This window comes from Vipera berus, assembly GCF_964194415.1.
Source record: "Vipera berus genome assembly, chromosome: 2".
Classification (NCBI taxonomy): Eukaryota; Metazoa; Chordata; class Lepidosauria; order Squamata; family Viperidae; genus Vipera; species Vipera berus.
This window is the reverse complement of record NC_138203.1, coordinates 106,417,332-106,442,414: the sequence shown is the minus strand read 5'-3', so window position 1 is coordinate 106,442,414 and position 25,083 is coordinate 106,417,332. Positions and strand designations below refer to the sequence as shown.

The 25,083-nt window shown below is 38.3% G+C and overlaps 1 protein-coding gene and 1 long non-coding RNA gene across 4 annotated transcripts; one reads left to right on the top strand and one right to left on the bottom strand.

Annotated features, from left to right (window-relative positions):
• Positions 1-1,315: 1,315 nt before the first annotated feature.
• Positions 1,316-25,055, bottom strand: GDAP2 (ganglioside induced differentiation associated protein 2). 3 transcript variants are annotated; one of them, XR_014025395.1, is made up of 14 exons: positions 24,890-25,055; positions 22,837-23,067; positions 21,101-21,240; positions 19,588-19,741; positions 17,165-17,253; positions 13,854-13,930; positions 8,926-9,085; positions 7,964-8,114; positions 7,539-7,615; positions 6,704-6,780; positions 5,095-5,234; positions 3,978-4,061; positions 3,395-3,538; positions 1,316-2,096 (listed from the first exon to the last, which is right to left on the bottom strand). XR_014025395.1 is itself a non-coding variant. In XM_081319854.1 (14 exons), exons 2-14 carry the CDS (start codon positions 23,010-23,012, stop codon positions 2,052-2,054), a joined length of 1,485 nt encoding a protein of 494 aa, XP_081175980.1. In that variant the 5' UTR covers positions 23,013-23,067; positions 24,890-25,054; the 3' UTR covers positions 1,316-2,051. The 3 variants fall into 3 exon arrangements, 2 of the variants coding, with proteins under 2 accessions (XP_081175980.1, XP_081175981.1); XM_081319854.1 differs by having other exon boundaries at positions 4,007-4,061; positions 24,890-25,054; XM_081319855.1 differs by lacking the exon at positions 24,890-25,055 and having other exon boundaries at positions 3,391-3,538; positions 4,007-4,061; positions 22,837-23,028.
• On the top strand, positions 7,625-16,428 carry LOC308663450. The gene is made up of 3 exons (XR_014025396.1): positions 7,625-7,872; positions 7,987-8,250; positions 14,094-16,428. It is a non-coding gene; the product is annotated as an uncharacterized lncRNA (long non-coding RNA).
• Positions 25,056-25,083: the final 28 nt, after the last annotated feature.

The window sequence follows — 25,083 nt, the reverse complement described above, 5'->3', positions numbered from 1 at the left end:
TTTAAAATAGTTTTTTAAAATATGAGAATGGTATGGGATCTTGGGGACACAATTGTTTAATTTATTAATTCAGATGCCACATTGCTCTTGATGTTGGAATGATGTACAAGCATTCCTTTTCCCAATCTGGAAATCTTCTTATCCCTGTGCAAACACCCAGGGCACTCTCTATCTCCCAACCACTGTACTAAGTTTGCAAATGAAAAGTTTCCACAGGCACAGCTGTGAGCAGGCTTCCTCTGCATTATCATTAATGAACAGGACAGCCACTCCAAATCCACACCGCCTCTCACAGAATACAAAATTAAGAGGGATGATAGCATTGCACAATTCTTAGCTATTATGTATTTCTGCTGTTATTTATCTTCAAATTTAAATAACCTGGTCTCAAACACAATGGTTATATATACTTGGTATTTCTCATTATTAGAGACTTTTAAAGCTGCTTTTTAAAATTCTATTTGGAATGTATACTTTTGACGGTCAGTAATATGCATCACATTCAATTTGGTTCCCTCATCCAGTAGCATGGATTACAATAGCAGCTACTCTGAACCAATCAATTCTATTTCCCTCCCCTGAGTTCTGTCCCAATCTATGCCATTCAACCATTGCTATAAGAGGAGGTGGGGAACATGTGGTTCTTCAGTGTCAGTGAACCACGGTTCTCAGCAGCAGAGTCAATGATGTGCAACTGGAATTATATTTCAACATGTGTGGGGCCTGAGGTTCACCAATGTTGTCGTAGTAATTGCAAACAATTTTGTACCTCAATCAACTCACAGGTAGTCCTTGATTTAGGACCGATCACTTAGTTGTGATGGACCCAAAAAGAGGATGTATGACCGGATTCTAAATTTCAATGGTTAGCCCCCTATCCTGCAGTCATATGAGTACACTTTGTGCGCTTGGCAACACAACTGCTTTACAGCTGTTTACAGCATTTTACAATCACATGATCACATTTTATGTCAGTTTTGCCAAAACTTGGCACTTTGAACAATGACCCTGTTTGCTTTATGGCTGCTGCAAAAAAGTGTAAAATTGGTTTATGACTTTATGATTTACAGTTATAATGGGCAGGCTACATTATGGTCACAACTCAAGAACTCAAGGACTACTTGTACCGTTCATTGTGAGACTGAAGTCACACGTAACCTATTGGCATCTGCTGATATCACTATTTTGTTTCTGTTACAATAGCTGCATAGTAAAAATGTTCTATTACCATCACTGATTTCACAAGCTGGGAAATGAGCAAAGCAACTGCAACAGCTAATCTGTGTGAGACATTATAGGCTTAAATTCTCAAAGATGCATACAAATAAATTTATTTTCAAAACAAAAACAACGAATTGCTGAATTTCTTCAATGACATAAATTAATTTTCCAACTTGCAATCAACACATTGTATTATTCCCCAAGTGACTGCAAAACACAGCTATACCGGGCAGTCCCAATATGCCCTTGAATTTTACTGGAGGAGGGATGTGCAAGTGGCCACAGCAGCACATCCTTTACATCTCACATCATTTGGCAAGACAGAAATAGATGACAGATCCTTTAGATTAAGTATTTCATGGTAACTCTCCAATTTAGTTCTGCCACCTGCAGACATTTCTAAAGGGAATTCTATAAATATGTATCTTAGTGGTGGATTCAATATATAAAGGCCATAGAACTCTATTAAATAGATACTGTATCTTTCTCCCCCAAAACAGAGTGTCTGCAGATTGTGCCACTGATGTTTTGGGAAAATACAATGGTAGTAACAACAGAATCACCTTGACATCTTGCAAAAGAAAAAAGAATGTTCCCACGTGGAAAATCCATTTTCTCCTGGATACTTAGATCTGAAATACAGTTCATTACCCTGTAGTTTTCTGATTGCTTGTGTCCTTGCAACTATCTCATTGTAAAAAAATAGCAGAGGTGGGGAAGAAAGCCCTATCTCTGAACTCTGTAAATAACTTAGATTGACTTAATATGACATTGGCAAGCAACATGTGAAAGATTGTTGAGCAATCAAAAACCATGGCAGAGCTGAAGAGTCAGAGGTCTGGAGAAGAAGGGTAAGAATAGTACGATCCATTTTCCTGCAGAGAGGGGGGAAAAAACATTAATACCAAGAACATATGTGTACGAAGAAATCACATTCAGATCTCGTTAAATGAAGAGCTGTGAAACCTCTACGTGCTTAATTTCAATAGATAGCACTCTGGACCAAGTCACTGCCATTTATTGTAGAGGGAAGAAGCCCTGTCATCTGAATTGCAGTGTTTTAATCCTAAACCGATTGGAAAGCTAGAAAGGTTTAGATATTATGGCCCAGACTAGATTGCTTTATTTAAGAGAAGACAAATACAAGACAAATTGTACAAATATCACTTTTGACTGTTCTTTCTTTTCATCTGCATTCAGGTTTCCTTCTTTTTCAACTACAGGGAGCCTTCCTTTTTTTTTAAGATATTACCCTGCCTAGCCAGAGGAGAATATATCTGAAAAATGGGTCAGGTAGTGGTGTATCCATGCTGAAAACAACAGCGGCAAATTCTTTCCAATGAAAACAAAGAAACGTGCCAGAGCAGAGAAAGGACAAGAAGCCACAATACACAGGGAATGAATCAAGGGAAGCTGGGTCACAGGCAACAATTTCTTTCCCTGTGCTTTCTTTAAAAGGGAAAACTAGAGAAGCACTTTCACTTGCATCTTCCCTCACCACTACAAGAGAAACCTCTGTGCTTTTAGAGCAACCTGTGTAAAAAACATCTGCCACAATGGACACTGCAAGATTTCAAAAAAAAAAATGAAATACCCAATAACTACACCATAAATGAAGTCCAGGAACCTTAATTTAGAAATGATTGAATGAAAGAAAAAAACAGATGAAGTAGGACAGACAGGAGGCAAAATGTCCTTCAGGGATAAAGAACAGTTTGTTAAAATGCACTTTATATTAGACAACAGTTATCTACTCCACACTATTGTGCTTTATGCCCTCCTTTCCTCCCAAGCACTCATTAGCTTTTGTAATGGAGCACATTCAAGATGATAAGAGCTATAGAATTGAACATTTTCTAGGTTATAATACCAGCCTCCTAGGAAGTGCAGCTTTTTGCTCTAAACATGAGTGGTCACCTATTCTCTAGATAATGTGTTCTTACAGCAATATAATGTGTATTTTCAACAGTACACAAAAGTGTTCTGCAGCATATTCTTTTAAAGGCCCAAACAATCCAACATGGCCTTCATGTCTTGGCTGTTTCTAAAGCAAAACACCAGGCATCTTTGTAAACCAAGAGAAAGAAACGTTTCTTTATCTCCACTCTGCTTCATGAAATCTAAAAGACATGGAAGAGTGCTAAACTAATGCATATTCCTAGGAATCACCTACCCTGATGTCATATTCAAGAACAAATGGAGGGAAGTCAATTTGTTCAGGGGGTATTGCTGTGAACAACTGCTGGAGGTTTTCCACATGGTGAACTTTGTCCTTTAGACCTGAGACCGTAAAGGTTGTGAAGAACCAGGTTGAAACCTGAAAGGAAGAACAGGGAAATTAACACTGCTTCCACCAATTATTTTGACTGCAAATTATTCAAAATCATGTTGAAGTTATGAGACATGCAACAGAAACATATTTAATACGGTGCCATAAGTGTACTCTGCAAGTTTTTTAAGCAAAGAAGACAGTTTTCTTTCCCAAAGCAACTGCTTTTTAAAGGCAGACAATATAGAAAATATGTCAAGGAAAAGGAGAGAACAACATGCTATAAGTGTAAATAAATTGGTTTGAAGGGGTAATTTGTTTTACAAAACCCTTTCATTCAATTGTTTGCTGGTTAGGCTTATATCTTGTGACTCCTCCAAGAGTCTGTGGTAACCTAAGCGGTCCTCCATAGCGGTATGCGTAACCTCAGCAATATTGTTCAATACTTCAGGGGCGCACTTATTTACGATTGCATGCAAAAATGTACATTTTCCACCTGGAGATGACACACTTCACCTTCGAGCGAAATGTTGGATGGACAAAATACAAGGCCTTCAGATTTCTTTTGTACCTGGTTAATAACAAAAGAAGTTTCTTAAATCTTAAAACATTTGACTAATGACATATGTTTATTGATACCACCCAGCCCATTCACCGAACTGGCTTACTCTAAGCCAGACATGTCAAACACAAGGCCTGGGGGCCGGATCCGGCCCGCGAAGTGGTTTCATGTGGCCCGCGAAGCCATCCTGGAAACAGTGAGGGAACAGCCCCCACTGCCTTGGCCCTGGCCCAGAGACCCTCCTTCTGCCAGAGACCCTCAGATCTGTCCCACTCCTGCCCAGGCCCCCATAGGCACCCTTGATGCGAACGATGTATAGCTGTCCATGCTCACCCAGTAGGCCATACGCACTCTAGCCACGCCCACCCAGTAGGCCATGCCCACCCTGGCCACACCCACCCTGCCCCCTGAGGGCAACCGCAATGCTGATGCGGCCCTCAATGAAATTGAGTTTGACACCCCTGCTCTAAGCAACCGAATGAGATTGACATTTTTGCATATCAGGATAGGAACTGAAACAAGACCTCTGATTTTGCAAAGAAGTCTATCTCAGTTTTCACAATAAAGTACTACATCCATCCTCATCCTTCTTTGGTGTTTATTAAGTTTATGTCTCCACCCCTTCCCCCTCCCAAACATTATTATATATGCTTGCGTATAAGCTCATCTGCGGATAAGCCGATCCTTGAATTTTTAATCAAAATACAATCAAAACTGCACCACCTGCAGATAAGTTGACCTACATTTTTCACGGTATTTTGGTTAAAAATTAAAGACTTGGCTTATCCGTGAATGGGCTTATGCATGAAAGCATATGAGAAATATGGGTAGTTTAAAAAAGTATTATTATATATACTCTCATATAAGCCCATCTGCAGTTAAGTCAAACCTGATATTGGGGTGCATTTTGGCACCTAAAATTCTCAGCTTATTCATGAGTATATACAGTACATTCTTTAAAGTAAATTTTCTTTGCAGTGCTTTTTAATTACAGATACCAATAGGGAGAGATGGCTTCAAGATATTCAAATGTAAAACTTACTTCACATCGACAATGTCAGAGAGCTTCTTCAAGAAATCTGAGTCCAAGTGATTGTAGACATTCGTGAGTGTATGGAAGTACACAATAATATATTCCTTCACTACAATATGGTCCATCACATGGATAAAGTACAAGAGAGCCTGGGGGAAAAAAACCCCATTTTATCAGAGACAACTGGGCATTCCCTCTTTTTTGTAATTCTACAAAAATAGTACTGGGGAAAATAATTTCCTCAATAGAAAATACATTTTGTTTTGCTAAATGGCTTTCCTCTGTCATCAAGAATAGCAATGAGTAAGACACAATGGATATAGAAAAAAAGGTATCAGACCCTCTTCTCAGCTATGAAACTGATTTGATAACCTTGCCTATGTTTCAGCCTAATCTGTTTTACAGGAATTATTAAAATTTTATCCCATCTTTTTTATGTATAACTCAAAGTAACAGACATACTCCCATAATGATCCTATTTCCCCACAACAACAATCCTGCAAGGTGGGCCGGGCCAAGCAAGTACAACTGGCCCCAGGTCCCCCAGCCAGTTTTCATGACAAAGGGTTGAGGGGGAGCTAGAACTCACCCCCTCTGGGTTTTGTAGCCCAGCACCTTCAGCAGTGTATCAGACAGGTTCCCTTTTATGCTGATAAAATAAGTTTGGAATCCATACTTCATTTCTGTAAGTCCTTTGGAGGAGTTCCCCTTCCTTTTATGTGTGGAAGGGAATTCAAGCGCTGGGCTGGAGAAATGAAATTGCAGTTTTTGTAATCCCCTCTTTGTTTTTCCAGTCCAATTCCTCTCCCCTCTGTGCACTGGGCTGGAGAAACAAGGCAGGGATCCTGAAGATCCAGACTTAGTTTCTACAGCCCAAAGAAGGATTTTGTGAATGGAGGTGACTGGAAAATCTTTGGCAGCCAGCAGCAGACTACAACCTTCCCTGCCAGCTTCCCCTTTGACTTTCGGGGGAAGACAGCAGAAAAGACTGCAAATGATGATCACATGATTGGAAGCACTTGGCAACTGGTCGTAAGTGTGAACAAGTTGAGGATTACCTGTAACTGCACTCCTCTTTAGAGATGATTAAAGCACTGTTAATATATGGAACATTTATTATATGAAACGTTTATTATATGAAATACACAAGTTTACACCAACTGCAATTTGTCCAGGTCACTGATCCATATTCTTAGCAAAATCCTGTATGGTTTTTATAATGGGTTGTTTGCAAAGTTTCATTTGGTGAGCAATGAACGGAAAATAAATTGCAGACTAATAATGTGCATTCAGATGAAACTGCTTTGGTTTCCAATCAGCTTTGAGAATAATTTAAAAAAATGTTTCACCTATAATAGTCTGTGTGGCTAAGGATCAGTAGACCTCAAAGTACATTCAGCTGAGGCAAAATTGCTTGCACTATAGAATTGTCTTCTGAGGCAGTTGTGTAGGCTCTCCAAACCTTGGAATGTCTACTTTCAGTTGTGTCCAGAGTGGCTTTTATTTTCAGTCTCAATGTCCTTTTAAGGATGAAGAACGAATCTGGATGTGCAGGCATGATTTCTTAAAATTGTAAAATAATCTGTCATCATTATTGAAATTTTTCTCAGGATCTTACCTTCTCCATGTCTATAAGAGTTACAGGAATATTCCTTCCAACAACTGCCATCACTGTACGACCACAGTTGTCAACTCCTATGAACAGAATGAACAACATCAGGACAATATTTTAAGATTCCAGAATTTAGAATGAGCACACACACATACACACCAAATCAAACCCAGCTTAAAAGTCATTGTTTGAATATTGTCAGCATTGTTTGGGGTTACACAGGAATCAAAGTCTACCTATTATATCTCTTGCATAATTATGAGATTACATAACTCACATTATGTCCTCTTTCAGGAGAATGGCTACCTTTTTTTCTAAATCTAAAAAATATAAGTAAAACACTATTTCTTAACTGTTGAAATCCTTGAACTATCTTATCAGCTACATCAGTTAATGTAATGTTCACCAGGAGCCCTGGTGGCGAAGTGGTTAGAATGCAGTATTGGAGGCAGACTCTGCCGACAGCCTGGAGTTCGATCCTGACTGGCTCAAGGTTGACTCAGCCTCCCATCCTTCCGAGGTCGGTAAAATGAGGACCCAGATTGTTGGGGGCAATATGCTGACATTATAAACCACTCAAAGAGTACTGTAAAGCACTATGGAGTCGTATATAAGTCTAAGTGTTTTTGCTAGTGCTATTCTCCATTGAATATGTAAATAGTTAACATTATAATTTTGATTACGTAGCTGCTGTCACTCTCAAGGAAAATTAACCATAAGTAAACTCTTATAGGCTAAATTTCTCCTTGTTAGCATTAAGATGTGAGATTCACTGCTTTTTATTTGCACAATCATCAACCGGGAGTCACAGACATTCTGGTTAATTTGACCGTAAACATACCTGTTTGGTACAATGCTTTAAGTGAAGCAATATCTGACAGGTCCTCAGCTCTTGCTCGACAAAGCCAACGGTTGTAACTAGAAAGCAACCACACAGAATTTCAAAATAGTTAAGAGTTTTCTAATAGCACAATTAGCATAAACGTCAAACCTGGTACTATGTATACTGCCAAATATCTTACTGCATTTCTTGCTTAGCCTAAAAGGAAAGTAATTATGAAAGAACTGTACTGGAAACAACCAAATACATATTGGAACCAAGCCATTATCTGCATGCCAACTTTAAGAAGTCTGTACAAACCCGCTAGCAGAACACTGTCCTGTGATCAAAATGAGTAAGTACACTGCTCTTAAGCGCGTGCTACCCCAGAGACTGAAAACAAATGGCCTGCAAACAGGAGATGGACTTTGGTAAAAGTGCCTTACTTTCTCTGATGTTGTTTCTGTAGTGCTGCCTCGGACAGTTGTCCTTGAAGGATGAGACGCCTCTGTTTATCAACATCTCCCTCCATTCGAGCAAAAGCATGAGAGCCAATAAATGAGAAGTCAGCTTCCAGCCCTTCTTCATCAGAATTATCTGCAGAAGATATTCCAGGATAATGAAGAGTCTGTCACTGAGAATGTCACATTACGCCTCCAATACAGGAAAATGAGGGGCCATTTGAGTGAAAACAAATTGCAGTTAGAAGAGGTTCTGTGGCAAAACATCGGAGGTTAGTAGCAGTTCTATCTCTGGTGCAATCTGAACTGATGAAATTTTACCACTTACAATTTACAATATTGCAAGCTTTGAATAGGTCAAAAAGAGCAAAAAGCATCAGTAGTGCTGAACCCTGGATAGCCCGTGAAGGGTGACTCTCCCATCAAGCCTGTCTGAATTTCTCTCTGTGTCTGGCTGAAGCCACAGATATCGCCAGCTGAAAACTGGATTATAAATTTAACCAAATTTGCAGAAATGTCAAAACTGATCAAATTGGTCAGAGAAGAAATGAAAATAAAACCTTTCTGAAAGAGTGGGAACTTATACGGACTTTTTGTTGAAAGAAGAAAAGGTCAAATTGACAATTTCAGGATTAAAAAAAAAAAGGACAAAGATGGTGGGAAAAAATTCAGACGATAGTTATTCAGTACAAAAAAGGGCTTTTCTTTTTTTTTCCCTTCACTTTTTTGTTACTTTCTAACTTTTTATTTTGTTTCTTAAACTCTTCGTTATAAAAATCAAACATACATAAGCTAACTTTGAAAAATGGGTTAGGATTGAAATTACTGTGGAAATATAATTTATATTAATAATAATAATGTTAAATGTAAAATTCACAGCCCTTTAAAAGGTTGGTTGCCTGTTTTAAGTCTTCTGCAAGTTTCTCTGGCCACAAATGCAGACTCACCCTCGGGAGCACCTGGCTTTTTACAAATTCTAATCTGACGTTCTGGCACAACAGGCTCCCCCTCTGCATTTCCTATGTCTTCAGGAAGTAAAGGCAGGGACTCTCTCTCCTCTGCCAGGGATCTTGGAAAATACAGAGGCAGCATCTTCTGATAAGTAGCCTATAGAAAAAAGAATGTGAAAACTGTCTCATCTTGTGTTTCACTTTTCAGGGCAAGGTTGAAATCAGGAAAGTTATTAACTGGTGCTAAAATGAAATTACTGGTCACGCCAATATCATATTAAATGATCGACCAATACAAGCTTTCCAATGTGTAGAGCAGCCCCTGGCATTTCTCTTTCAATTTCTCATACAAACAGAATTCTTATTCTTTCAGCTTAGAAAATTAACCTCTGCAACTATCTGAAAATCCAGCTGACATATGGTAGGCGTCACCGTGGAAAAACTTCCTTCTGCATTCTGACATATGCAAAAGCGGCACACAGGGACACACACACAGTGATAAACTCCCAACCTAACACCCAGACGACAAGTTCCCATTTTTCAGTTTGAAGCTAGAAAGGAAGTACCTAGCTCTTTCCAAATCACCTTGTGTGCCTCTGAAGACAATCTAACCAACCCCCAAATTTTCATTTTGGTATTAAGTATCCTTGACCTAAACAGAGACATATGTCTGTATCAGCTGAGTTTAGTGCTTCTGAAGTTCTCAGCATGCCTTGAAATTCAGAACCAAAACCACCTGTTTTTACAGCTCTACTAAATGGGACTGTCCCAACTTTATAAGGCAGAGTAGAAAAGTTGAGACCACCTTCATATTTTTAGAGAGGTACAATGTACTAGCATTGTTTTTAAAAAGCCAACAATTTCATTTCTAGTGGAGGATTTAAAGGAAGAGAAATAGCTTTACAGAACAGCTTATCACAAGTCTATGCCTTTCTTGGTACATGCCACTTCCATACTGCAGGCAAAATTTGCATGATTTGTTGTTGTTGTTAGTTGTGAAGTCGTGTCCAACCCATCGCGACCCTATGGACAACATTCCTCCAGGCCTTCCTGTCCTCTACCATCTTCTGGAGTCCATTCAAGCTCACGCCTACTGCTTCAGTGACTCCATCCAGCCAACTCATTCTGTCGTCCCCTTCTTCTATTGCCCTCAATCTTTCCCAGCATTAGGCTCTTCTCCAGTGAGTCCTTCCTTCTCATTAGGTGACCAAAGTATTTGAGTTTTAGCTTCAGGATCTGGCCTTCTAAAGAGCAGTCAGGGTTGATCTCCTCTAGGACTGACCGGTTTGATCGCCTTGCAGTCCAAGGGACTCGCAGGAGTCTTCTCCAGCACCAGAGTTCAAGGGCTTCAATTCTTTGGCACTCAGCCTTTCTTATGGTCCAGCTTTCACTGCCATACATTGCAACTGGGAAGACCATAGCCTTGACTATACACACTTTTGTTGACAGGGTGATGTCTCTGCTTTTTAGTGTGCTGTCTAGATTTGCCATGGCTTTCCTCCCAAGGAGCAAGCGTCTTTTAATTTCTTGGCTACAGTCCCCATCTGCAGTGATCTTGGAGCCCAGGAAAATAAAATCTGTCACTACCTCCATTTCTTCCCCATCTATTTGCCAGGAATTGAGAGGGCCAGATGCCATGATCTTGGTTTTCTTAATGTTTAGTTTCAACCCAAGTTTTGCACTCTCCTTCTTCACTCGCAACAAGAGGCTCTTTAGTTCCTCTTCACTTTCTGCCATTAGAGTGGTATCATCTGCATATCTTAGGTTGTTGATGTTTCTTCCGGCAATCTTAATTCCAACTTTTGATTCATCTAGCCCTGCCTTTCTCATGATGTGCTCTGCATATAAGTTAAATAGGCAAGGCGACAGTATACAGCCTTGCCGGACTCCTTTCCCAATTTTGAACCAATCAGTGGTTCCGTGTCCAGTTCTCACTGTTGCTTCTTGGCCCGCATATAGGTTTCTCAAGAGACAAATAAGATGGTCTGGTATGCCCATCTCTTTAAGGACTTGCCAGAGTTTGTTATGATCCACACAATCAAAGGCTTTAGCATAGTCAATGAAGCAGAAGTAGATGTTTTTCTGGAACTCTCTAGCTTTCTCCATGATCCAGCGTATGTTAGCAATTTGATCTCTAGTTCCTCTGCCTTTTCGAAATCCTGCCTGTACTTCTGGTAGTTCTCGATCCACATACTGCTGGAGTCTAGCTTGTAGGATTTTAAGCATAACTTTACTAGCGTGAGAAATGAGTGCAATGGTGCGATAGTTTGAGCATTCTTTGGCACTGCCTTTCTTTGGAATTGGAATGTAAACTGATCTTTTCCAATCCTGTGGCCACTGTTGAGTTTTCCAAATTTGCTGGCAAATTGAGTGTAGCACTTTTACTGCATCGTCTTTTAAGATTTTGAATAGCTCAGCTGGAATACTATCACCTCCACTAGCTTTGTTGTTGCTCAGCTTTTCTAAGGCCCACTTCACTTCACATTCTAGGATGTCTGGCTCGAGGTCAGTGACCACCTCATTGTGATTATCAGGGACGTTAAGCTCATTCTTGTATAGTTCTTCTGTGTAATTTTGCCACCTCTTCTTAATCTCTTCTGCCTCTGTTAGGTCCCTGCCATTTTGGTCCTTTATCATGCCCATTTTTGCATGAAACGTTCCTTTCATCTCTCCAATTTTCTTGAAAAGATCTCTGGTCCTCCCTATTCTATTGTTTTCTTCTATTTCTTTGCACTGTTCATTTAAGAAGGCATTCTTATCTCTTCTAGCTATTCTCTGGAATTCTTCATTCAATTGGGCGTATCTTTGTTTTTCTCCCTTGCCTTTCGCTTCCCTCCTTTCCTCAGCTATTTGCAAAGCTTCCTCAGACAGCCATTTTGCTTTCTTGCATTTCTTTTTCTTTGGGATGGTTTTAGTTGCTACCTCTTGTACAATGTTGCAAACCTCTGTCCATAGTTCTTCAGGCACCCTGTCTATCAGATCTAATTCCTTAAATCTATTTGTCACCTCTACTGTATATTCAACAGGGATATGATTTAATTCATACCTGACTGGCCTAGCGCTTTTCCCTACTTTCTTCAGTTTAAGCCTAAACTTTGCAACAAGAAGCTCATGGTCTGAGCCACAGTCAGCCCCTGGTCTTGTTTTTACTGACTGTATAGAGCTTCTCCATCTATGGCTGCAGAGCATATAGTCAATCTGATTTCTGTGTTGACCGTCTGGTGATGTCCATGTGTAGAGCCGTCTTTTGGGTTGTTGGAAAAGAGTGTTTGCTATGACCATCGTATTCTCTTGACAAAATTCTATCAGCCTGTGCCCTGCTTCATTTTGTACTCCAAGGCCAAACTTGCCTGTTATTCCAGTTATCTTTTGGCTTCCTACTTTAGCATTCCAATCTCCCATGATGATAAGGACATCATTTTTGGGTGTTAGTTCTATAAGGTGCTGTAGGGCTTCATAGAACCGGTCAATTTCATCCTCTTCAGCACCGGTGGTTGGGGCATAGACTTGGACTACTGTGATATTGAATGGTTTGCCTTGGATTCGAACTGAGATCATTCTGTCATTTTGAGGGTTGTATCCCAGTATTGCTTTTCCTACTTTTTTATTGACTATGAAGGCTACTCCATTTCTTCTGAGGGATTCTTGCCCGCAGTAGTATACCTGATGGTCATCTGAATTAAATTCACCCATTCCTGTCCATTTTAGTTCGCTGATACCTAAGATGTCGATGTTTAGTCTTGTCATCTCTTGTTTGACCACGTCCAGCTTTCCTTGATTCATGGATCTTACATTCCAGGTTCCTATGGAGAAAGAATCTTTACAGCATCGGACTTTCCTTTCACCACCAGACATATCCACAGCTGAGCGTCCTTTCGGCTTTGGCCCAGTCGCTTCATTCTTTCTGGCGCTACTAGTACTAGCCCTCTGCTCTTCCCCAGTAGCATATTGGACGCCTTCCGACCTGAGGGGCTCATCTTCCAGCGTCATATCGTTTTGCCTTTTGGTACTGTCTATAGGGTTTTCATGGCAAAGATACTGGAGTGGTTTGCCATTTCCTTCTCCAGTGGATCACGTTTTGTCAGAACTCTCTGCTATGACCTTTCCATCTTGGGTGGCCCTGCACGGCATAGCTCATAGCTTCATTGAATTACGCAAGCCCCTTCGCCACGACAAGGCAGTAATCCATGAAGGGGATTATTATTATTATTAACCTCTTTATCTATTGGTATCTCTCTCCTTTAAAGGTTTAAGACAAACACTAATACAAATTAATATAAAGTAAGAAAAAGAAAAGAAAAAGAAAGAAATCAAAGAGAAGAGAACACATGGAATCCAAGGATATATTTCTCTCTTTACAGTGGTACCTCAGTACTTGTTAATTAATTAATTCCAGAAGGCGCGATGAGCACTAAAAATGCTGAGTACCAAACGAACGTGACTAATGCGTGACTCTTTGTGTCAGCTGGAAAGAGTAGCGAGTCACGAGGTAGCCAACAGTGACAAGTCCTAGCTTGCACGTCGAATTTGTGCAAATTTCAAAGCAGTCGAGTACTGAGGTTCCACTATATGCTACTATTTTCTATAGTATGCCATATTTCATACAAGAAATCAGCATCAGTTTAATCATTATCACTTCGTTAGTAAATTACATTTTCAACACATTTTAGAAATAAAACATAAATCTACTTCTTCACTTTACTTAAGATCAACAAATGAAAGGGTTCACCAATTTTTTATCTACCATCCAAAGTATATCCACTTTTGAATCAGAATACAAGGAGTTTGAAGCAAAACGTAGGAATCTATAAAGTAATGAAAACTTTTTTAAAATTAAATTATACATTTCAAAAGAAAGCTATAAGGAAAAACAAACATAACTGCGCAGATAAGGCTTGCAAACATAAACAATATACTTTACAAACCTCCTCAAGATCAGAAACAGCAAACACTACTTTTTCAAGTGTTTCCCCATGAATCTCTAAAAATCGTCGGACTGTACCTATGGGTAGAGGAAATGAAAAGAAAAACAAGTCAGAAAAATGAGAGGGAGACAACATTTAATTAAAGGTCATCCACATAACAAATGAAATAATATGAAATAGCAGAAATGCCTAAAGTGCTTGCAGGAATGATTGTCTAACTTTCCCATATGATCTACTTAGCACCACAGGGTAAAAGCAGAATCCTTTCTTGCTGCATGGAGTTGCTGGTTCTCTAATAATTGTACAGATGTTGATGATAACACCGTACAGGACCAATATTCCCCCCCCACCCCACCCGTGGTCGAATGCAGTGGGAGGAAAGAGATCCATTCCAGGGAACTAAGATACAACTCAGTTCAGATGCCATGAGAAATACGAAGGTGAAGACAACCCCTCCCTAAAAATTCCCCAAGTATATGCTTCATATAAGTAGTACTCTACTTCAGTCACAAGATTCTGTCTATAGATGTAAAATAATAAAGGAATCTGCTCGGAAGAATCTCTGCGTGTACCCATTACTTTTTTTTGCATTTGGGGATGATTTTTGAGAGGTGAAATTGACTTTTATAGTCTGATTTACAGAGGAGTCAGCATTTTACCACATTTATATTCTACCTTTCCTCCAAGCTGAAATCAGCATACAGTCGCATCTTGCCTAACATGCATCCTAGAGAAACTTTGTAACATAAGATGGGTTGAGAAAGGTAGACTGACCAAAGTCATTAAGCGCACTCAGTGGCTGAGTTCTGCCCCCCCCTCCACATTTAACACCTTAACTACTATTCTATATTGGCTCTCACACCTCATATCCATTTCTCGTCTACTCAGCCCTTTAATTCTGCCAAATGTAACGGCACCCAGAATCCATGGAAGGGATGATAACCTGTGCCTCATTAGAGTTTACCCACGACACTATTATTTTATCGATGAAAGGCAGCATTTCAGGAATTGTTGTAATCTTATTCTCATGTTATTTGTCTCAAATATTCTTTTTACTGAAACAGAAACCATACAAGAGATCTGTAGATAGTAGAACTACACAACAAATAGAGAAGTCAATGGGAAGGAGCATCTGCAGAATCCAGATGTTTTATCAGAATGCTGAAACAAGTGTTGCCGAGAAAGCTCTGCCCTTTACATTTATGTGTGTGATATTGCAACATGGGTATAAAAGGGATAGAACTCTTGTTGTAATGCCTATTCATCATTTGACTCTCTTGCATATTTACTTTTTATTTGTATCAATTGTTACTTTTTAAATAAACAATTCAAGGTGGCAAAACTTATTTAATATTCCTTCTTCCTACTATTTTTCCTACAATAACTCTATGAGGAGAGTTGGGTTGAATGAGAGTGTCTGTCCCAAACTCGTGAATTGGGAACACACCATCTCCCAATTTCTACCTTGGCGCTTTAACCACTAGACCAAATTGTAGAATGATTTTTCCATCATCATGTTTCTAGAAATGTGGATAAGACCTAGTTCTTTCCCTGGACCTTTGGATCAGGATAAGAAGAGTTCTCAATTTGATGAGCTACAGAAGATGTCAGTTTTAATCCCCATTGCATTGTTTAATATGTTTTGTATCAGTTGATGATCATTTTCCTTTCTTTTGTTCTTGTATGCTGTCCAGAGTCACATGATCTGGCCACAAATACTTTAATAGATAAATAAAGCAAGCCTGGGTGTTTACTTGTGTTTACAAAAACTTTATTTTTAAATTATTTTTTGTAACATAAATGGCCCAATTGTATGCCAAATACTAAAATAAATATACAAGTGCATTATTATATATTTTGCACCATTTACATTTTATAAAATACAATAACAATGTCTAGCCATGCTGGCTAGGGTGAAGGTTGATGCCAGTCAACCTGGTTTGTTTGTTTGTTTATTTATTTATTTATTTATTTATTTATTTATTTATTTATTTATTTATTTATTTAGATTTATATACCGCCCTTTCCCGAAGGACTCAGGGCGGTTTACAGGGCATTTAAAAGAAGTCAATACAAACGTTAAAACAAATTTAAAAAGATTAAATAAAACCCTGAGAAAAATAAAAAACCCAGTTAAAATTAAAATATTCTCAGCCTGTAATTAAATAAAGTATGTGGGTCCAAATATTAATACAGAAACTTGTGTATTCCCTGAAATGAAATAGAGAAGAGTCCACAATCATACATTTATTACTTACATGTTTTGATACTTTTATATCTTTATGACTGAAATACAATGTATAAAATTTTGCAGAATCTTTGGCATATACTTTTAAATCAGACCTGGTATTTCATAACCTACACATTCACCTTGCCCATCATTTTGTGGAGAAATGGAAAACAAGGGAAGGAGCAAAATCAATGCAACATAAACAATTGTGAAGGTAGAAAGATGCACGATAAGCCTTACATCCTTTAATACCCCAGTGTGTGGTGACTATATATGGGATTGAATATCTCATTAAATAACTCAAAATAAGTAAACATTCAACCTCATTTACTCCAGTGACATAATTCAATCATTTGCCCTTGTGACCAGATCTCTGGAAAAATAAACACCTCTTCTGGCCATAAAAAAGATTGCCCACCTGCTCTTAATCCATGTCAACACTGCTAACATCAGATGTTTTGCATTGACAACAGATGGAAATGTAGCCATCATTTTCCTTTCGCTTTTAGAGTTAGATGATGCTGGGAGGGGGGAAATGTGAATGAGAGTTCAGCCAGACATAACAATGAGCTTAGCGTGAGAATCAAGGTTATTGAAACCAGTACTGATAAATAATTGGGGGGCTGGAGAGAAAGCCCAAGCTTCAAGCTAATTGGGGAATGTTATTTATGACTGTTAATTGGAGGAGGGAATTGTGCTTTGATACTATGTGCCCAGGTGAGGGGAATTAATAAGTCCCATTAATAAATAATAAAATAATAAATAATAAAATTCAGTTTTTGACTTCGATTGTTAGTGCTGATGTTATGCTACTCAAATAAAGATTCTTTAAGGTAAACAATGTCTCGAAGTTCTTTGAAGAGTGCCATCTGTCGGACCCATGACACCACTATTCTACAACAGCTACTCATTGATATTATCACATATTCTTTCCTTGCCTCCATTATTTCTTTCTCCTTCTGTGGTCTATTTTTGCTCTACCAGTAGATTGTAAGGTGCTTCAGGCAGAGAGATCTGATCACTGAAGTACCAGCTTTATAAATCAGATTGTGTCAACAATCACCTCTTCAAGGATACTTACGCAATGCTATGTGAGTTGCATCCACTAAAGGATAACCACGTTTCACAGTGTTTATCACGCAGAATCCCACTGAGGACATTGCTTGTTCCCTAAAATAACATTTGTAAAGAATAATTTCAGCAAGGAGTAAGAACATCAATTCTACCAAGTCAAAGCATATGCATACCAATTTTCCTGTATTTATTTAGGATAGAACAACTATGGTGATTAAGAGTAGCAGTCAAACTTGGAGGCTTTCTCCTAATTTTTGGGGGGAAATGAGAGATCCTTTGGCCTATTTGCAAAATTAAAAATGGAAGAACATTCAAAGATGATTTTAAAAATGATTTTAAAAATACGAGAAAAAGGTTGTTCTGAAAAGTGTAGGAAGGTTACAAAGTAATTTTGAGGAAGGAATGCAAGAAGTGAAATTACATGAATATCATCTTAGCCCTTAAAGTGCTGAGTGAGTGAGAAAGAAATATATGATTATCCCACATTGATTCTTTTTAATATAACAAAGAGAAAGCAGTAACTTCAAGTTTCTGTTGTTATATCCTGCAGCAACAGAATTCTAGTTTGTTTCCTGATCTGGACTACCTCAAAGGGCTGGCAAAAAAAAGTCATTTGGATTCCTTCCTCCTTCACGTTGCTCCTAGATACGGAGATAGGGAGGGATAGTATTACAATATGAAGGGAAATGCACCTTCCTACACAAAAATGCATTATAACCATCCTTGGTTTAACAGTTCATCGCTTTGTGTTATTTGTAAAAAATAATAAATAAATAAATATATAAATAAATACATACATACATACATACTAATATTAAAAAAGGTAGAATTTGGATCGAACAGATAAAAATAAAATTATATGTAAATTCTTCACATGAGGACAGTACAAGCAAAAGCATTAAATATTAGAGGATTAAAAACAGAATAAAAAGAAAGTAAATGTTCAACTTTTAGATTCAAATAAACTTATAATGAATTAATTGCCATTTAATATGAATTCTGTGAATCTTTCTAAATTCCTTGGGCAATCTTACCACTACTCCCATCTCATCCAAAACAAAGTCCAATGAATCAGTAGAGGAATAAAATACTGTAAACCCAAAAGGAATTTGGAAAGAATTTGAGAAAATTATAAACTAATAATATTCAGATGAGCCTAATTAGTTTAACAGTGGCAAGTCAATCTAGGAAGACCAGAACGGTGACTGATTCACTAAACCTATTATTATTATTATTATTATTCAGTCCTAGATCTAAGATCAGTAATATTACTGAACCATCTTTTATATTTAAAAAAATGTGGAAAATCTTGTAAATCAGAAAAGGCTTGCGTATCATATTCTGAGGAGTGAAAAACAGGCTTTACCTATCATGATAAGCCATAATGTGGTGGTTTGATTTTGACTTAGAATGTTTGAACCAAGCTACTATGATTTATAAACCACAATTCAGGGTTTAACATAACATACAAGTAACTAAACAACAAAGAATAAGGGATATGATCTGGTAGGGGACAGAGAAAGTTGACTGGAAGTATTTACTTCTCAACAGCCCTAAATTAAAAATTCATGGGCTCCAGGTTTCACACGACAGGGGATATTTCTGGTGATTTCTCTTTATTTCAAGAAAGGAGGAAAGGGGGCTGGTAACTAGGTGAAGGACTGAATATTCCAGTGATTTGAACAGCTCCTCCCTTTTTCTGTCTTTCACATCACTTAACAAATACTTTTGTTTTATTCCTAGCATTTATTAAACTCTGTTGCTTCGAGGAATATGCATACTTTTTGGTATTCTACTTCTAATATTGGATAACTAATATTTCGGGTTGGGGAAGACAATTAAAATTACAGAAGTAGATAAGAAGAGGAAGGTGGTGGCACATGTCTGTAAAATTAATTTCACAATCTGCTAGATTGAGAGAAACAGGATGTAACAGCTGTGGTTTCTGAGCTATTTGCAGGTGTTTATTAGCCCATCTAGGTCACACTATTTTTTTTTTAAAAAAAACAATCATTTAAATTGGCAGCTGGTCCAAAAATACAAATTAAAAAAAAATTGTTGCCATCTTGTGGATTTCAGGAGTGTAGAAGGATTGGTAGATCTCACTCAGGAATTAATGTGTGGAAAAATGATTTAAGATTAATTTTGAATTAATATGGAGCCAAAATCTGTGCATTGGGCCTTTTATCCTCACCAATCCATCTTCCTCAGTGTTTGCTGTATCTATCACCATCCTGTTAATAGGTATTTAATAGTTCATAGCAGCCATTTTTGGTAACACTTTAGATACATTGCCCTATTTTAAGGTGCATTCCAAAACCTCTGTTTTTACACTGGTTGCAGGCTACATGAACTTGATAGTTTACATGCAGTGTATGCTTTTGGGTGTGTAGAGAAGGTACTTGCCTGTCAAAGAAGAGACATGCTTACTTTGCAAATTGAAGGATGTTGCGATAGCAGCTGTATAAGGAGCTCTCTGCTGCTGTTCGGTATCGGCTTTTATATTTGGGTCCCACGGTGTGAATGATGAAGCGGGCAGCAAGATTAAACCCCTTGGTCATCTTTGCTTCCCCTGTCCGGCAACCTAATAAGAAACCAGAACAAGATGAGCAATATAAAATATCAAGGTCACCCAGCATTGTATTTTCAATTTAGAACCCTTTATTCTAATTCCTTTATACTCCTGGGTGGGCTTGGGCCCAGGGATTTACACACCATGGGTGGGCAATTGATTTTACCAAGGGGCTACATGAGAAACTAGGATTGTTGTGGAGGACAAAGCCAAAGCCCCAACCCCCACCCACACCCAACTGTGACAGCCTGTGGGCTGGATGTCCCTATGGCCTGCAAAATGCCCAGGTCTGTTATACACTATATCCACTTTTTAAAAAACAACAACAAAAACTCAGTGTCATCCAGCAGAAAGCTGGAGAACAGCCCAGCTGTTCAGTAAAGATAAGTCTCATTCACCTTTATGTTAAACTATAATTTATTTATTTTATTTTTATTTTTATTTAATTAAATTTAGCAGACCAACTGCATACCTGTTAGTTATGCTATAACTATTTGTTAGCTGACTGGAATTTATGGATATTATAAACCATCAATGATAGATGGCAACTATCTAGAAAAGTCTAGTTTAGTATTAAAAGTCTTCTAATACCAGGTCAACTTCTGATAAAACATCTTGAATGAAAATACTGACTTGGCATTTATTTTAAGATCTGCCTGAGGAAAGAGTTACTCCTAGCACTGTCTGTCAGGTTACACCAGATGCAGTCAGTAAGGGTAGAGAGCTGGTGTGGTTGTAATAACAAGAATCTACAAGTCCATTTCATTGACCAGAAATTCCATAAAGTTAGGATAGGTCTGTCAGCTTGCTATTACATTTGGATGGCTCTAAAACATGTTTGTCTACTTTTCACCAACTGCACAGGAGTTTCTTTTCCTGAACTAGAAGGAGCAATAATCTCTGACGTTGCAGTGCAATACTCCAGAGTTTTTGTTCCAAGAGACTTAAATGACCAATGTGAGATCACTCATTAGTGCTTCAGGTATTCTGTCCATCAGACAACCATAGACCTTTTCCAGTTGAAAATTTCATTTCTTGCTTCAGCATCCGTTCTTTTCTTTAAAACTTGAAACAGTTCCCTGGAACCAAGTTTCTATTCTAGAAAATGAAGGAAACTAAACAGCTCTTCCAATACTTAGTAATTTCATTCCCATCTCTTTCACATATTACCTGGCTGATAATGAAATTTTTTTGCATACAGATGATCATTTAGTTTTTAAAAATGCAATTATGGCTAAGTAATTTGTGATAAATGTTGTTGCTCTTGGCATCCTTGATCCCTGCAGCCACTTATCCTGAAGTATTGAATAAGGGAAAAACAGAATCACTAAAGCAAAGTTCATTTTATAAAAATTAACATATTATTCTGACCTTTAAGTTTCTGTAGTTCAACTTTTAAGTCAGGTCCTGCATGCATGGAGATACTTTCAGAGACTGGATTCTTATCTGAGAGAGACTCATTGCTGGTGTTTACTATAGCTGTGCAGTTCAGCAATGCTACGTCGCCTCTCCTTTGAAAAGATTACAATTCATTAACAAAGTAGAAGAAGTAAAAGCAGAATCAAAGCTACCTGCATATAAAAAGGAAGTTCTCCAACTAGTTGTTTCCCATAGCACAGGGGTCGGCAACCTCGGCTCTTTTATGACTCGTGGACTTCAACTCCCATAGCTGGCTCAGGAATTCTGGGAGTTGAAGTCCACGAGTCATAAAAGAGCCGAGGTTGCCGACCCCTGCCATAGCAGTACTGATTATCTAGGTAGACAGCAATGGAATATAGCTAAGATCTGCATATCTGATTATTTTCAAAAAATACCACCAGTTTTAATTCCCCTTTTAATCTTTTTATAAAACACTGTATCACCTGTTACGAATAGAAAAATAGACATCATATACAATGTTCTTTTATTGCCCTAAAATATATTAAGACTACAGAGGTCCTCAAAAGTGAACATACACTTTTAAAATGAAAACTGAATTGAAAGAGGCCAATCAATATGTCTGTGTTTATAAATGAGAAGGGCAAAGCATGACTCCTGGAATTCTTTCCAACACCCTTAACTGCAGGGGTTATAAGAAGCTGTGTTTTCTTCTGTTTGTGCATGCCTCTACTTTTCTGACATTTTGCATCTGCATTTGAGTGCTGAGCAACTGGCTCGCAAACCTGCAGTCACATAATCACCATTTCAGCTTCCACCAAACAAAATCAATGGGGAAGACTTGCAATTTATTGGTTGTACTTTAAATGGTCAATGACCAAAATAAAGTTCTGTCTGTCTGTCTGTCCAATGGTGATCATGTGACCACAGGATGCAGTGACCCTGTGGGTTCACCTAATGATGGCAACTAGAATTACTGGAACTGCCAGTGCTAGTCATGTGATGTCATGCCTTATGACTGCATCACTTAACAACAGAGTTCCCAAACCCAGTTGTTAAGAAATTGTTTCAGGCAGGGTCACATGATCAGAAGGGAGAAAAGAGAGAAGTCATCAGCCTTCCAAGCAATTGCCCAAATATCTCTTTTTTTTCTTCTTCTCTGCAGCACCCTGCTTGATCCAGCCATTTTTAAAATTTTATTTTTCTTTTGCCAGATTTTCTTATCATACCAAATTTGGTTCCATTCTGGATTATTTTTGGAATCTTGGAAAACATCAAGCATTATATGATAGCAGCCTATCAATAACCCCCAAATGTCTATTTCTCTTTTAAATACATAAAATATATGTCACCAAACTGTTCTTATCAGTGTAATGAATTCTATCCAACTCCTATCAACCTATCCAATCTGTTTAGTGATAAGGAATGATAAAAAGGAATACAGAATATCTGGAGGAATCCTCTACATGAGGAATCTTACATAGATTCTTTTATAAGCTTCACATAAAATTGAGCATTTGTTCTTACACTGTCAGTAAAATAAATATAATCATAATGACATAATAAACTCTGCTTCTACATTTTTTTAAAAAATACTAGCTATCTGAAATTCTTAGATTTTTTGTGCATTTGTAAATGTGATTCATCCTTGTTGGTGGAATGAATCTGTCAGAAATCTAAATGTCTTATTTTGTTTAATGGTTATTTAAGATAGTGAGATGCAAACTTACCATAATATTATCTTTGCACTGATGTCTTCCCTATATGGAAAGGGTGATTGAACATCAACTTTTCCCCCTTTGATTGGTAAATGAGAGCTGTTTGATTGGTCCTCACTGTGATAATTAGACCATCCTGGCAAAGTGTTAATATCCACAAAATCGGAAGGAGCTCCCAAAGGATCCATGGAATCACTTATTTCAGTTCACTTCATAAGCATTTCACTGCTTATTGAGATATTACTGTTGTTTCATATAAAACACAGAACAAAATAAAAATTCAGTGTGTTTAATACAGCAGAACACTCTAATTATTCATCTTTAAATCAATAACTCCATTCATACACCTTTTTAAATAATTTTAGTACAACATACCTAAAATAGTCATACAAGTTTTGAGTTCATGTGCCTGGAATATCAATATCACCTGGAATATCAATTTGTGATTCCCATTGCCTACAGTTTTAAAGAGGCCAACATCAAATTTTAGTTTGTATAACTGTCTAGTTGAAATAAAACAAAATATGGGCTAAAAGCAACTCTAAGCACTGCTTACGTCAAAAGGGGGGAGGGAAATTTCAATTCCCCCCCCAATAATATACAACAGGAAGTCTAAGTCTTAGACATGTGAGTCTAAGGTCTTGCCCAGCTTCCGTATACCATACAAGAGAGCATTGTTTCATTAGATGGGCAGAAATCTGCCTTCAGGGTTCTTTGGATTTTTTTTTAAATTGCTGGAACTCTACCAGGAGAACTGTTGGAAAACATTAACTCAGGTAAGAGTCATACAAGAGTCATAATGAAGTAAGTGGCTATGAGTACACATTCAGCTTAAAGTATCAAAGTTAAGATCACCAAATATTTCACACACACAAAAAAAAAAATCTTGATCTTTTTGATTCCACTGTAGAAATGCAGATTAGAGGTATGGATTGTCACAATTTTCATCCAGGATCTGCCTGAAATAATTAAAGATGTGACAATTTTTTGAACTCTTATGATGGAAAAAAAACTGAACGTGATCAAAATTATTGTTTAAAAACTAGAAGTTATGCATGTGGTTCCTTTTATATTTTTTAAACAAATCACAGAGAAATCTGCATTAATATGAACAAAAGCAATTACAAATATCGTGATGCTAAGTGCCACAACAGACTTCTTCAGATCTGTAACTTGTGATTAATTTTGTGCAGGTGGAAGCAACCTATCATTTGTGGCTTTAGGTGGATCACATGGTAATACATGTAAACCTATGGCTGCACCCAGTCTTATATGGTTAATATGGCTCATTCCATGCAGCTGTATGTGATCCATATTTTGACAGTTTCAATAGTATTGCATATGAAAAATCCATAGTATCTATACCTCAAATCCATGTTTGGGCAACAAGGCAGGAGTTTGTTGGAGCTATGAGATGCACACAGATTGGAATGAGCATCAGATTCCCCCCAAAATCATGAGGATTTTTTAAAACAATTAATGGGTTCAATTTTTTTACCCAGCATGCATCTTAAATAATCTAGAAACATATTGTATCGCTATTTATATTTTACATATATTTATTTCTAATTTATAAAAAACCTATTTACATCGATACTATAATTATATTACATTTATATTTACATAATTATAAGCATGCCGATATTTATATTGATTTAAATTATTTAGCCGCTCAACTCCAATGGGATATCGTCAGAAGAAGTCGTCCCCCTGAGAAGTTTAGCTTAAACTTAACATTTGTCCGGGCAGTATTCAACGCTCCCAGCCAACAGCAAAACTCAGGCACCCGAAAAGAATGGATGCACGGAAAACGAATCCCCCCCCCCCCGCCGACTGCAGAGGAACCACCCAGAACCAACAAAATTAGCCCGGTAAACCCGCTCTGCCTCCTCTTCTTCCCAAGGAGTTTCAGTTGCTCTCTTATCAGAGGCAAGAATAATTCTCCCCCGTCACCGGCGAGAGGCCGCGAGCCAAAGGCGAACCCGAGGATAGGAAGGCACGCGCAGCCCGGGCTCCGCGCGCCAAAGCGGGCGGCCGAGCCCTCGGAGACGTCGGGGACACCCACCTCGGCGTGATGCCTCGCGGCACTCATGGCTGCTTACACCCGGCAGCCAGGACGTCTCCTTTTCCGGGGGCTTTGCGAAACCATAGCCCAGCGGAATCGCCAAAAGCGGCCCCTGACTCCCCGCGTCCCGCTCGTAGGTCCCTCTTCCGGTGAACGCCCCAAGCCGCCAAGCGCCGCCTTCTGCTTTCCGCCCC